General features: G+C 45.9%; 3 protein-coding genes across 3 annotated transcripts; 1 reads left to right on the forward strand and 2 right to left on the reverse strand.

Moving 5' to 3' along the window:
* The first annotated feature begins 811 nt into the window (after positions 1-811).
* LOC136467741 (geranylgeranyl diphosphate reductase, chloroplastic-like) lies at positions 812-3424 on the forward strand. Its single transcript, XM_066466516.1, has 3 exons — positions 812-1383; positions 2075-2536; positions 2620-3424. The coding sequence occupies exons 1-3, from the start codon at positions 902-904 to the stop codon at positions 3053-3055; spliced, it is 1380 nt and encodes a 459-aa protein (XP_066322613.1). The 5' UTR covers positions 812-901; the 3' UTR covers positions 3056-3424.
* Positions 3425-3992: 568 nt separating this feature from the next.
* Positions 3993-5082, reverse strand: LOC136466138 (protein RKD3-like). The gene is made up of 4 exons (XM_066464595.1): positions 5027-5082; positions 4869-4927; positions 4427-4779; positions 3993-4343 (listed from the first exon to the last, which is right to left on the reverse strand). Exons 1-4 carry the CDS (start codon positions 5080-5082, stop codon positions 3993-3995), a joined length of 819 nt encoding a protein of 272 aa, XP_066320692.1.
* A 5504-nt stretch (positions 5083-10586) lies between these two features.
* On the reverse strand, positions 10587-13998 carry LOC136467742 (ATPase GET3B-like). Its single transcript, XM_066466517.1, has 10 exons — positions 13565-13998; positions 13407-13469; positions 12767-12877; positions 12578-12652; positions 12423-12491; positions 12272-12337; positions 11610-11684; positions 11421-11519; positions 11211-11345; positions 10587-11103 (listed from the first exon to the last, which is right to left on the reverse strand). Exons 1-10 carry the CDS (start codon positions 13916-13918, stop codon positions 10966-10968), a joined length of 1185 nt encoding a protein of 394 aa, XP_066322614.1. The 5' UTR covers positions 13919-13998; the 3' UTR covers positions 10587-10965.
* Positions 13999-15244: the final 1246 nt, after the last annotated feature.

A 15244-nucleotide genomic window follows, 5' to 3' on the forward strand; every position in this document is an offset into this window, starting at 1 on the left:
AGAGGAGGCAAGGGAGGATGGGGGACATGGCCGCCATGCAGATTCAGGCGCTAGCTTCTGGAGGATGTATACAGCTGGTAGTTCTTGCAGCTTTGTGGTCCGGCAATTAGTTCCACCTTTTTGTAGTTCAGTAAGTACTACAACCTTGAGTCAGTCGATATACATACTCTCCAGATGTTTGTGAAAATGCTTGTATGGGACAGCTATTTGATAATTCATACGGCTGCCATTTCTTATAGCTGTAGGATGTGCAGACTAGCTTCTAGCAATCAGAGCAACAATTAACGGCAACAATACTCATGTTTCGTTCTAGTTCTTTTTAAATTTGTGGCAACATTTTTTTTAAAAAAAATTGCGGCAACAATCCCTGTTCGGTATTGACTGGCATGAACAATGGAGGAAGGCTACGACAAAGTCGGTAACTATAGTCAGTGACTGCCCAGTACGGGGTAACCAAGGTAGCTATCACGTGCGTGGTTATGCAGCGTGCGGGTATATGCGGGACTAACGCTTGCTGCCGCAAAGCCCACGGAACTTTTGGTAGCTACATAATTTAGTTGGCGGACAGCATTTGCTTGTGACGAGCTTTGCGGGTTTGCGGTTGGGCACAACCCGCCCCGCCTGCATCCGGAGACTTGGCACACAGCTCAACCACACGCCCGGATCCAACAACAAAAAAGCGGAAACAAACAAAACCTGATCCTTACACGATCCAGATCGTCCAATTTCTCGATCAAACGGCCAGCATATCCCGCAATCTCCCCTCATCCTATCCATCCACTCTCACTTCACTACTACGCTCCCCTCGGAGGTCGGAGCTCGCACTCGAGAACGTCGAGCTCAAACGAAAAATCCTCCTCCCTCCCAAAGGCGAGTCCGTTAGCCAAGAATCCTGGCAACAATGACCTCCCTCTCCTCCGCCGTGGCACTGCCGTCCTCGTGCCGGGCCCGCCCGGCGGGGGGCAGCCGGAGGGCGCGGATGGTGGTGACGCGCGCGGCGGCGTCGAGCCGGAAGCTGCCGAACGGGCGGCGGCTGCGGGTGGCGGTGGTGGGAGGCGGCCCCGCGGGCGGCGCCGCGGCGGAGGCGCTGGCGAAGGGCGGCGTGGATACGGTGCTGATCGAGCGGAAGATGGACAACTGCAAGCCCTGCGGCGGCGCCATCCCGCTGTGCATGGTGTCGGAGTTCGACCTGCCGCTCGACCTCGTGGACCGCAAGGTGAGGAAGATGAAGATGATTTCGCCGTCCAACGTCGCCGTCGACATCGGCCGCACGCTCGCGCCCCACGAGTACATCGGGATGGTCAGGCGCGAGGTGCTCGACGCCTACCTCCGTTCACGGGCACAGTCCGCCGGCGCGGAGGTCGTCAACGGCCTCTTCCTAAGGTATGCACGGAAAACCCAACAGCAAGATTTTACAGGAACTGAAGTGAATGCTGTCATTCATACTCTTGCACTGATGTTGGCAGCATTTTGAATTGCATGCTGCTTGTGCCTACTAGTACAAATTGATTTTACTTTCCTAGGGGGGAAATATTTGATCTTAATTTGTGCATGCATGCCAGTTTAGATAGTTTGTGCATACGTTTTTAAGGGCACTCCCAATGCTAGAAATAGCTATTAATTTCTATAGACACTACGTATAGAAATCATGATCTTAATGCATAGTTTTTACGAAACAATTTTTTATCCAATCACATGCATTCTCTCCATTCTCTACCAATCATATCCCTTCATGTCTTAGTTCTCGTGTAGACATGGTTTCTAATTTAGATATGGTTTCTATGATTTTTGCTCTCTCTTCAATAACTACTTTGTCACATCAGCAAAACGTTTAGGCGGCAACACAATTAACGTACTATGGTGATTTCAGCATTGAGAGTGCCGTGACCCTCAATTCTAGTCATGCCACAACCTTCATGGAATTCGATTCAAATCGAATGAATCAAAGCACATATCCAAAAATGGATCTGCATGCTTTAAAAGCCAACTCTGAAATCTTGAATGTCAGTTGGAGACTTGGTGTGCAACAAGTGAACGCGCGGTGAGACTTGATCTATCTGATTGTTTTGCTCAGGTACGAGGCGCCCAAGGAGCCGAACGGCTCGTACGTGGTGCACTACAACCACTACGACAGCAGTAGCAGCAACGGCAAGATCGGCGGCGAGAAGCGGTCGTTCGAGGTGGACGCGATCGTGGGCGCGGACGGCGCCAACTCCCGCGTGGCCAAGGACATGGGCGCGGGCGACTACGAGTACGCCATCGCGTTCCAGGAGCGCGTCAAGATCCCCGACGACAAGATGGTGTACTACGAGGAGCGCGCGGAGATGTACGTCGGCGACGACGTCTCGCCCGACTTCTACGGCTGGGTGTTCCCCAAGTGCGACCACGTCGCCGTCGGCACCGGCACTGTCACGCACAAGGCCGACATCAAGAAGTTCCAGGCCGCCACGCGCCTCCGCGCCAAGGACAAGATCGAGGGCGGCAAGATCATCCGCGTCGAGGCGCACCCCATCCCCGAGCACCCCAGGCCCAAGAGGTACCATACTACCATGAGTTTCTCGGGGCAAGAATGGCATGCAGTTGCCGGATATGACTGGCAAATTGACCAACAAAATGCAGGGTGTCCGGGCGGGTGACGCTGGTGGGCGACGCCGCGGGGTACGTGACCAAGTGCTCCGGCGAGGGCATCTACTTCGCGGCGAAGAGCGGGCGGATGTGCGCCGAGGCCATCGTGGCGGGCTCCGCCAAAGGGACGCGGATGGTGGAGGAGAGCGACCTGCGTAAGTACCTGGCCGAGTTCGACCGCCTCTACTGGCCCACGTACAAGGTGCTGGACATCCTGCAGAAGGTGTTCTACCGCTCCAACGCGGCGCGGGAGGCGTTCGTGGAGATGTGCGCCGACGACTACGTGCAGAAGATGACCTTCGACAGCTACCTCTACAAGCGCGTCGTGCCGGGCAACCCGCTCGACGACATCAAGCTCGCCGTCAACACCATCGGCAGCCTCGTCAGGGCCACCGCGCTGCGACGGGAGATGGAGAAGGTCACCTTGTGAGCTGCCGCTTGCGATGTCGCCATCGTCGTCGTCGTCGTCGAAATGGCATTCACTTTAGTTGTTGGAGTCGCAGCTGATCGGTGAACTAGCAGAGATTTGCGGCTGATCAACCGGGTTAATTGAGGCCAACGTGCGTGGACAATGGGCACGGAGAGGAGAGAAAGAGAGGTTGTGCAAGTGCAGCAAGTAGATCAAGGTGCTGCCTATTTGTATCGATCGATCCTGCAACATATAGCATCTGATGATGTTGAGAACCCGGAGCAGTTCATCGATTGGATTGCTGACGACGGCAAACTTCGACGTGAATGAATGTATAATAGATCAAAACATAATAATGAAACTAAAATTTCCCCGTTCTGGTTCTGGTTCTGATTACTGTATCCCTGTATCTTTAGTTTCTGAACTCTGACGAGGAAGCAAATGTATCGAGACTGTTGGACTGCTCGTCTAGCAGTTCTCATACAGAATTTTTTTTAGAGTTTTAGGGCTCAGCCCCAGTCTTAGCATTAAGCATAGACACCTCTCCACAAAGTAACAGGCAAAAGACAGAGAATTCATGGCAGAACTATTCTAAAATCCGAAGTGGGAGGATGGCAAGAAGAGATAAACACAACAAAATGATTCATCGACTGCTGTCCAGTTAACTTACTGCCCAATGGCAAGCCTGATCTTGAGGTCATCATACTACACCTGATCTTAAGGTCATCATACTACACCATACCCTACTGCTAATTACACTACGAGACGGCTGACTGCTGCCCTAGTTAACTTACTGCTCAATGGCATGCCTAATCTGAAGGTCAACACACTATGGCTAACATTACTGCTAATTACATACACTGAAAGACTGACGCATTGCCATCAGACAAAATTCCTATGTGATCAGACCTGCACCAGCACAAAATTCAGGGACCAAATCGGCAAGCAGAGGCATCCTTCACCAGGTGCCATGGCAGCCTATGAGGCGCTTCCTCTTGAAGCTCTCCTTGAAGCACACCTGCCTGAGGTGCTTCGTCCTCTGATCCAGAGTCACATCGGGCCTCTCCTCGATCATCTTCTTGGTCAGCTGCAGGAATTCCACCACGCTCCTGGTCAGATGCCCGTCCTCTTGTGCATTCTCCTTGAAGCACACCTGACTGAGCTCTATCGTCCTCTGATCCAGCATCACATCGGGCCTCTCCCCGAGCAGCTCCACCGTCTGCTGCAGGAATTCCACCAAGCTCCTGGTCAGATGCCCGTTCTCTTGTGCATTCTCCTTCCCGAGCCCCTGCAGGACGCGCGCTCCATCCTTGTCAGTTCATGAAGATTGCAGAGAAAATCTACTAGCCGAAACGAACTTGAAGACAGTGCTAGAGCGAGAGAAGCAGAGACCTGGACGTTGTCGATGAGCTTCTGCAGACTCTTCACCTTCCGGTGCGGCCAACGCGGGATGCCGAGCTTCCTGCATTGCTTCTTCGGGACGGTGACCCCCACGTTGAGCTCCCGCGCCGCCTGCTTGATCGGCACGGAGAAGTGCCGCGACACCTGCTCGAAAGTCAGTTCCTTCTTCGTCTCTGACGACCCACCGCCCCGACGTCCTGGTATCTCTGCGACCGTCTGCACATTGGCAGACTCGATCAGGGCCTTCTCGCAGTCGCCTTCCTTGCTCTTGCGATGCGCGTCGTCCTCCTCTATCTGAGCCCAGAAACTGGGAAAGTCAACATCAAATAGGTCGCCGACCTCACCTGCGTTCAAAGAAGAAAGAACATGAACTCAAGAAAATGTGCAATGGTTGCTTGCTTGCGCGCATCCTTGTAACAAAGCGTCGTGGTACCTTGAGAGAAGCTGCTCTCTGAAGAAGAATCACCAGCACTTGAGCGTGACTCAAAAGTACTGCACATGACAGGAAAAGAGTAGCATTCGATCAAACAGAGAGAGAAAAAAATCCTTACAAATGTTCATCGTAGGGAACAGTCCTGGAGAAAGGTGTACCTGAAATCCTGAAACTGGAAGTACCAGTCGTCTTCCTCGTAGAAACGATCTTCCATTGGCGAAGGAAAGAAGTGTTCAAGGCTACGGAACAAAGGAGCTACAGCCATCAGGTTAAGGGGGTGTTTGTTTCCCGTCTCGTAAAATTTAGCCAACGTCACATCGACTACGGTAAACATATTTAACACTATTTAAAATATTAAACATAGATTACTTATAAAACTAATTATACACATTGGGACTAATTTATGAGACAAATCTATTAAATCTAATTAGTCCATGATTTGATAACCCCCTAAGCAGGGTATGCTACGGGAAGAGGACTTTGTGTAATGCGTAGTGAGAAGTACAATGTCATTCGTTTGGCAATGTCATTATTAGAAACTTTACGGCTTCCAAGACATATCCATTTTTTAAGCCTAACTCTTTTTCTCTCACCTCTGACGTCAGCTCGATGCACGCGTGCATCTTCTATGAACATCAAAATAAAAAAAAAATGGTCATGCATACTGGCTCTGTACCGAAATAATTGTCACTCACTTTATGAGAAGTCAAATATTTTTAACTTTAACTAATCATATGCAAGAAATCATTAATATTTATGATGCATAATATTGTAAGTATCATTAGGTTAATTATTAAATATATTTTAATAATAAATTTATTTGGAGACATAAATGTTGTTAGTATTTTATATAAATCTAGTCAAATTTAAGAAAGTTTACCTGCACAGAGCACGGGGCGGAGGGAGTAAACGAGCAACCGCGCGAATTTTCTAGACAGAGCACTTGCTCCGTTACTCATTTACCTTTTTGCCTGAAAGGAGTGACGATTACCAGGGAAAAGGGTACAAGGGGTTACTACCTTGTCGAAATAGATGTTTCTTCATAATTTTTTTTTCTAATACTCTCTCTATCCTAAAATTATGATAACCTAAAAAAATTAAAATATATTATGTGGTAAATAAAAAATATATAACTCTGTCATTATCATACTTGGTGAGTGATAAACACTAATGATTAATATGTATCACATATGTATATGTTGTCTTTTTAAACTGAGTTGAAAGGTTGATTCATTTAGAATATTTTGTAATTTAAAATAATTCTTGAATGTTTATATTTTGTATTTTAGGACGGAGGGAGTTTTCTGTTAAATTTACTAGCCTGCGAAGCTGCACCTGGCGACCAGTGATTAGGAGAGCATACTAGTACACGATCACGAGGTAGGAGCACTTTGAAGGTGCATACATGTCTCTTTATGTTTTTTTAAGACGCAAAATAGCAGAGTATCTCTTTATAGTTCTTTTAAGCAATACATACCCTTGATTCCTAAAATATTAAATAAAAGAATTCAGAGAACAGAGAAGTACTACATTCGTCCTAAAAAAATGCAACTATAGGCTACGTGCCACGAAAAGTGGTTCACGTTTGATCAAGTTTGTAGTGAATAATATTCACAGTTAGGTCTTTAAAATAATTTATTATGAAAATACATTTTATAATTAATCTGATGATATTTATTTAGTATCATAAATATAGATATTTTTTATCTATAATTGATCAAACTTAAAGTACTAAAACGTGATACTATATTAGAATTGTATTTTTTTTTGGAGACGGAGGTAGTAATTTTTAACAAGAAGAAGAGAGGCGTATTGGTATTGCTGACAGTAGAAGGGCACGCAGGGTCCTAAAGAAAGACGAGTGGAAGGCCACGTGCGCTTATACCCCAAGAAACGTTGTGCATACTGTATTACCGTAGCATTTAATGCATCGAAGTATTCTTCCGAATCATGATTGTAAGGCCCTGATTAGTTTTCAAAAAATTTTGGCTCCTACGGTAAAAGAACATGTTTGAGCACATTCATGAAGTACTAAATGTAGACGAAAAAAAATTAATTATACAGTTCTCGATAAAATCGCGAGACAAATTTTTTAAGCCTAATTAGTCCATAAAAAGCCTTAAGTGCTACAGTAACCCCACATGTGCTAATGGCCGATTAATTAGTATCATTAGATTCGTCTCGCAGTTTCCTGATGGATTCTGTAATTTGTTTTTTTATTAGTATCAAAAACCCCTCTCGACATCCTTCCGACACATCCGATATGACACCCAAAAATTTTCACCTCCCCAACTAAACACACCCTAACTTGTGAGAGGTCTAATCAGCCAATTGCAGACTCCTAGAGTTTCTGAATCACTATGATTGCCCAAGTCTTAAAATGGAATCTCTGGCTCTTTGCCTACATGCACGAATGACAGCACACGGCGCTGCTAAACCAGAAACTGCTATGCCTTATGATCAAGCAAATAATATTACAAAGAATAATTAAATAAAGCATATTAATTTCTATAGCTACTGCCCTGCCATCTGCTGGCCAAAGCTCCAGCATGCACAGGGTCGACATAAGCATGGTGCATGAACAATTAAAATGTAATTTAAGAGATGTTCATAATGTTTATTTTTTTAATCCATCTTCACGATGCGTGAACAATTAAAATATAATTTAAGTTTTAGCATAAAATCTAAACAATTTTATTTTTTTGAAGAAATCAAAACAATCTTATTGCAAACTGCCAGGACAAAACTCGATCTTAATATGTCACCTGCAGCTGTCCTGTTTATGAAAGTATGGTCCTGCATATAAACAATTATTGTTTAAACATAAAGTAACATTAATTATCATAAACAAAAATATAAATTTGTATTACGGTACTTGCTCCTAACTGGCTTGTTTAGTTGGATGACATAGAACCTAAATGGAGGCCTAAAAAAATGAAAGCGGGAGAAGCAACCTGAATATTATAGGGAACGTCTAAACAGGAATTGCACTTGAAAGCTGGAGAAGCAATCTAAATACTAACCAAGTGACAATTGGCCACGAAAGTTTTGGAGACATATATACCTGGGTGATGATGCGGTAGGCGAGGTTATGCGCGGTTACGCCTAGTACTACCGAGATCGATGGGTGCGGCGGCCAAACTGTCAAACTGACGAGGACAGTGGACTTTGCCCTACCAAGAGGGCAACAGCAGTTTGAAGACGCTGGCGGAGACGTACTGATCCTTTGACGACGACGAGCCGGTGGGGAGGGCCTGGCGGAGACGCACACTAGCTGTCCGGTTGGCTGCTGGACGCTGTTCCTTTCCTTTCTTCCACGGACAGGACGAGCTGAACGGTGGCTTGCGCGATGATCAATCCACTACGATGATCGATGACGGCCAGAGCGACGATGGTTCGTGGTGGGGTGGGGTAGCAGGATATGGTGTCTGATCTCGTCTGCCTCTCTTTTGTGCGGTTGTCGCTACAAGGAAAGAGAGAAGGAGGAGAGAATATGAAAATCTGGGCTTGCATGTAATGTGATTTTAGGAAAGAGAAGTGACGTATTTTTTTCGCAAGTCTTAATTATGCCAGATGGACGTCCGTTTCTTCCCTTCCTATTTGGCCGACCGGAGACGTGAGATTTTTTTTCACGAGCGTTAATTACGCCCAGATGGACGTCCGTTTCCCCTCCTTCCTATTTGGCCAGGCAATTTGAGATTTTTTTCACAAGCGCTTACGATTGGTGGACGTCGTTTGGCCGTAGGTTTCCGTCTATTAGTGGCATATGATGAGACGTGATCATGTGATTCTCGCGTGGAGTGGCATTTTTAGGGAAGAAGCGTCGTGTGAGCCATTGTGGGGGGGGGGGCATCGCAGCCGGGTGGGATAACGAGCATGGGATCGCACGCAGGTAGACCGATGACCCGATGTTGGATTGTCGCACCAAAACGGTGTCCACTTTTTAGTCTTTTTAGACGTGATAAGAGAAGAGATTGATGAGCCATGCTAACGTGCCGCTTGTGGTTGGTGTGGTCTTTGATGATGGCAGTTTCCTTCTTGATTGGTTGCATGGCTTCCTTCTTGATTGCACATGCACGATTCCTGTTTGCATGCACCATTGTGGCGCCGTGCATGGAAGGTGGTTTGGTTGCTCGATTTCACGTAATCGTTGATATTCTTTCTTCCTTCCAAAAAAAGAATGGAGATTGGTCTATAATCAATCATTCGTATATATAGTCCTCATTTAGCAAATTGTATTGTTATAATTGTGCATGACTAATTTGAAAGGAAGAATTTTGTTGCAAGGGATGGGTGTAGGAGCGAGGGTTGCGGGAACGCAGCAGGCAGGACTATGGGCCCATGTTGAAATATCGCACCAAAAAGTGTCCACGCTTTTTTCTTTTTAGTTGTAGGGGATTTTTAGACGTGATGAGAGAAGAGATTGATGAGCCATGCTAACGTGCCGTTTGTGGTTGGTGTGGTCTTTGATGATGGTGGTTTCCTTCTTGATTGGTTGCATGGCTTCCTTCTTGATTGCACATGCATGATTCCTGTTTGCATGCACCATTGCGGCGCCATGCATGGAAGGTGGTTTGGTTGCTCGGTTTCACGTAATCCTTGATATTCTTTCTTCCTTCAAAAAAAAAGAATTGAAATTGGTCTATAATCAATCATTCGTATATATAGTCCTCATTTAGCAAATTGTATTGCTATAATTGTGCACGATTAATTTGGAAGGAAGAATTTTGTTGCAAGGGATAGGTGTAGGAGCGAGGGCTGCGGGAACGCAGCAGGCAGGACTATGGGCCCACGTTGGAATGTCGCACCAAAAAGTACACACGCTTATTCTTTTTAGTTGTAGGAGATTATTAATTAAGACCCCAAATAAATAAAAAATAATGTGACATTGTAATTAAGGAAGAAAGAGAGGAGCAAATAATGTCTTAGACACATGAAACTATGCCTACACAGAAACCAACATATAAATAAGTCGGAAAATTAAATATGTGATAGGTAAATGATAGAAGATATGATATATGTCGGATAAAATTTATTTCGATGAAACCATACATTAAGACCAACAAGGAGTAGGACTAGCTAGCACTCCGTGCCAAAGGTTTTGCAAAATAGGAGTATTCTCGAAACAGCTTCACACCATTTCAAGGTTTTACAAAATCAAAACCACAAATTGCAACGGTGGATCCTTGGTAGGTTATGTCATCAGGTTCCTATGCAAGATTCAGATTGGACGATGCAATGACAAGGATAGCGGCAATAGGCCAGTAGCATTTCTGCAGAAACCGGCAGAGACATATGCCTCTTCGCTCTGATGCTAAAATTTGGTTTATGCTAATATTTATGTTAAAATATCATGAGAGAAAAATATTACTACCATTCAAAAGTAGTTCGGAATAATTTTCTCTTGCAGAACCGACTCCCGAAGCAGAACTGCCTTCCGGATCGGCCTGCATGGGCGGCGCGGGTCTGCATGCTGCGCGAAATCCAAAGACACGTCACACGCTCCGGAGCGGCACGCGCGTCCTGTCCTCTACAGTGTTATCTACCCGTTTGATCACATCAACGTAGCGTCCCAAGCCCAAGCATCATCGCTTGGCAGATAAACCAATGCTTAAAAATATCCTGAACAACTGCATCAGGGGAGAAGGAAAAAAACTCATTTCTTGTACAAAGTTGACATGGCACGTATGGAAAAACGAAGAGTTTCACAAAGCCGTCGAACCAAAAGGCCACAAGTGTTGCTATCTATCTTGGGAATAATTAATGTATACAAAAGGATAAACATTACAGCATTTCAGCTCAATTAGCCTGATTTGGGACTAAATCGAATCTGGCGACTGGCATCACTGCCAAGAGCAACCGGTCATCAAACGCTAGTGCAGGCGTGCAGCAAAACCCTCCAATTCGGTGCTTTCTACTCAGATTTAATGCACGGGGGGTATGTTATGCTGTATTGTAGCTGCAAACAACTTCTCAAGCTTATACCAGAAGAGCCCACAGATTGTCAGTTGCAGAGCAATGCAATCGTGCAGCAGGCTAACAGTAACATTGGCCAATTAAGCACCCTTATAAGTGATCCTGTTTCCCACAGCTGAAGTTACTTCCAAACTATATCACCCAAAAACTTGAGAGCTGGAACACCTCTAATCTCCATGTCCACAAGAGGTGCTTGGATAATGTTCAAACCCATCAACTCCGGGTCACTCCTTATCATATCCAATGCACGTGTTTGATCCTGTGTAAAAGAAAATGAGATGCATAAATTTTCCTGCAGGCCGGTAGTTTTTACAAGAACCAGATATTAACTGAAAATCTAAACTGTCGGTGCCACATCATTTGTACCTTTCTTTTTATAGCACAGAATTTGCAGTCTGATGTTGAAGGTGGCAGAACTTGGTTCACAATGAGTCTCCTTACAGGAACACTTTCCTTTTGCAACGAAGAATGCAGTCTTGATGACTCACTGATTGCCATCACCTAAAAAATGCCAAGTATTACCTTCAAGGGAGTACATATGCTAGGGGGATGGGGAGCTAAGAATACAAAAGTTACCGTTGGGATTGTCACGATTATAAACTCTGTTGATTCCGTGTCACGGAAAAGCTCTCTCACTTTGACCATCCTTTCTCTGAGTTTCTCTAATTTGTTTGCCTTTAGGAGGATGAATATGAGTTAGAGGTTAGAACACCTAGTGAAGAAACAAATATACTGTATTCCACAGGAACTGAGCAGAACACCTACTGCATCCTGCTGTTGGACCTCTTGTCCAAATACTGATTTAATAGCTGATGTTGCAGAAGCAATCTTGCTCCTCAGCTGCAAAAAGAAGGCAGACCTCAACAAGATACAAACAGCACCATTTCAAGTTGCCGGAACACAACGATAAACATCTGATGAAATATTATCTCCTAGCTATGATATCTGAAGAACAACATCATTATCAAATTCCAATTAAATTATAGAGACAGCAGATGGAATGAACAAATAGTTGCATACTGGCAGTCATGATCTTTGGCCATACCAAGCCATTTCAATGAGATGCATGTGATGTTTGGCAACGCCAAGGAAAATAAAATGTTGAGCTCACTAACACAGACATGAACATAGTATAAGGAATGTTTTGAGCACATAGATGTAGAAAAGCACATACGGCTATCCAATTTCACAAACTGAATGTGTTAATAATACAGCACAGTGCAGAAGGCTATATTAAATAAGTCACAGGAAACCATATCAGAAGGATATGCAATCACTACAAGTCGAGCCATCAGAATAAAACAAGGGGATTGTAAGAAGATTACAATATAACTATTTTTTTCTTCACTCAGCAATCAGTGTATATTAAGGATTTAAGGGCCTTAAATCATAGCATAATAGCACAAAGCATGGAAGCTAACAAATACCTTCAAGATTTTCCCAATGGACGCATCCAAGAAATCTGGCAAGGATAGTAACCGGAGTGTATGGCCCTGTCAAAAAATGAAGCAAATAATAGCTGATAATGTGACTGGGTATCTTGACTCAAAATTTGATACACAATGGTAGGGTTATTACCGTAGGGGCAGTGTCAAATACAATGCGGCTAAACATGCTGTAATCTTGTACTTCAAGAAATTGCATAACCTGAGTGACACAAAAATGGAGGTCACAAACTACAATCAGAAGAATGAGAAGGAGGGATACCATAAGCTATGCACATGTCTTCTTACCTTAGAAATTGCAATTGCTTCATCCAGGCCAGGTGGTGGTGTGTCCAATAATTCCCCCAATTTCAACTCTCCAAGCTGTACTGGAAGATGGCATTAGCCAAATACTGAACTGAACTGGAACAAAGTGCTTTATGCTCAGGTTACTGAAAGTTGACTGAACACAAAGTATACATAAATATGATCATGCACCTGCTCAACAACCACCCCAACGCCCATGCTATCCATGAAATCTTTTAGCCCAGTCCCTCCATTTTGTTGACTTGCTGTCCGAAACTCCTCCCGGGCCTTCTCAGGATTTATCTGCATCAAAACTCCGAACATGTCACACATAAGAACGGTGCGCACCAATCTATTCTAGGCATTCATAGTGGGGCACTCTCCTATTGTTTCCACTAAAAAATCTATTCTAGGCATTATGAATATAACAATGTAAGTTGTCAACTCATCACACTTATTTTAGTTTCATTGGCATTGCCCTGTTAGAAGACTGTAACCATTCATAATAAAAAAAAGTTTGAGGTAACAGGAATGCAAACTGCCCTGTTAAGAGAAATCAATAATGGCAGCAACTGCCAACCGGCCAGGAGCTTCATCTTGCAAGGATCAAAGCTGCTCGTGGCCAATGGAAATCAATTCTCATACATGCTTATATTATGGAACACTAACTACTAGTCTATTACACTACTGCTCAGAATTTTTAGATGGAGGTGTGTAGACTCAGTGCACCTATGACTCCACCACACCCACGGTGCTTTTTGCAACACTTATGCTCAATTGATCTGCATGTTCCATAGGTCCTTGTCACTGTTCAGAATATGATATTTCTCACCTCAAGCGCAAACAGAGGTGAATCAGGGCCCTCGACCTGCACGAGCGTCCCACCACTCAAATCCTGAAACGCCAAGGAAGCAAAATGAAGCAGTTAAGTAAGAACAAGATGCTTTAGAATCAAGCATGTCTCAGGAAGCATTCAGCGGGATGAGCGACCTGTGCGAAGGAATCGCTGAGCGAGTGCGCGGGGTCGGTGGAGACGACGAGGGTCGGGTGGCCGTCGTTGGCGAACCGCACGGCCAGCGACGCCGCGCAGCTCGTCTTCCCGACCCCACCCTTGCCCCCGAGCATGTAGTACCGTCGCCGCGTCCCGGACGACATCTCCTGGAACCCCAGGTCCTCCGCCCCTTCCTTCGCGGGCGGGGCGGCCGTCGACGCCGCGCGCACCGACGCGTACCGGCCGGGGCGTCGGTGCGGGAGGCGGACGCTGCTGCAGCCCTGATTCACGGGCACCGCTAAAGAGAGGCGGCGCGCGGCCGCCTGGAGGTGCGGCGAGGCGGTCGCTAGCATCGTGTCGAGCCGCCGAGCCGGGGATGAGGCGGATTGCTTGGTTTCTCTTCGCTTCGCTTCTGACTCTCTCGGCTCTCAGGTCTCGGTCTCGCACCACCGCGGAGAACCGGCGCAGCCACGAGCTGCCACGCCAACACCGCAAGGCCCGAGGCAGCCCAACCAGACACACAGCCCCGCTGACCTGGGCTGTGATACGAGCCCACATCAGGAAATAGCGCAGTCGTCCGTGGCAGGCCAAGAGTTTGGCCCCGCTTGTGTGAGGATGGAATTCTGCACCGAGCAAATTGTGGCCCATAAGGCTGACATTAAAGCCCAGGCGCCGCAACTCTCAATAGTAGTTCAGTGTGGGCTCACTACAGGATCAAATCAAATTGACGCACGCTTACAGCGACGCCATTCTTTTCAACATTCATCGGTGACGCCATTCCGTATGATCCAAGCTCATCGAGCTGTCCGCCGCTAATTGTTTACAAACCTTTCGTTAACCACCCTCGCGCCCGCTCTCCTTTCCTAATCACTCGATTGTGTCATTCTTAAACCACTGTGCAGCTGTCCGTACTTAGCCGAAAGCAGGGGAATAGAGAAATGGCGATGGACGGTTGAGTCCAGGCGACCACTTGATCCACTTGGGGGCTGGCACTCATCCTGACAGAGGTAAAAACAACGCTGTCGCCAGATTAATTGCGGATTCCATCTCCACTAACTCACGGGATTGGCGAATTGTGAAGGTTTCCTTGTCGTGTACTTTTGGAATGGAAGTCGTAAGCCAGTTTAGTCAACTGACAGGCTCTTTTTAAGATGGCTTCCTGTCATGTTCACGGGCGACCTAGGTTGCCCTCTGGCTCCTCTTGATGGGATAATGGCTACACGCAAGCGTGATGCTACGTCAGAGAATGCTATGCACCAGGAGTTGCAGGGAAGCACACAGAGGATATTTCCTTCTGAACTTTTTTATTTTGTAGCAACTTTATTTTCAGCACCAAAAAAAAAAGAGATTCTTCTTGTAAATAATGACCTCTTTTGCTGAATCTTCAGAATTCAGACACTTTGGAGTTTCAGAATTCAGATAGACAATAGCTGTATCACGCAAACGGTTTGTAACTAACCACAGGTGCTTCAGGAAGAAGAACTGATCTGGCATACATGCAGAATAATGCAGGCACAAGAGCAAGCTGCAGACAAAGTGAAAAGGGTTCAGAAATCAGGTAAGCCTCCTGTGCGTTCCTATAAAAAAAAGCACGCACATCGTGACAATGTCTTCTGCACTCACTAGCCACTAGCCTGGAAGCTAGCGAGAGCAGCCAACCCGAGCTAGCTCCAGAGAAA

The sequence above is a fragment of the Miscanthus floridulus genome, chromosome 7 (assembly GCF_019320115.1).
Source record: "Miscanthus floridulus cultivar M001 chromosome 7, ASM1932011v1, whole genome shotgun sequence".
Lineage (NCBI taxonomy): Eukaryota > Viridiplantae > Streptophyta > Magnoliopsida > Poales > Poaceae > Miscanthus > Miscanthus floridulus.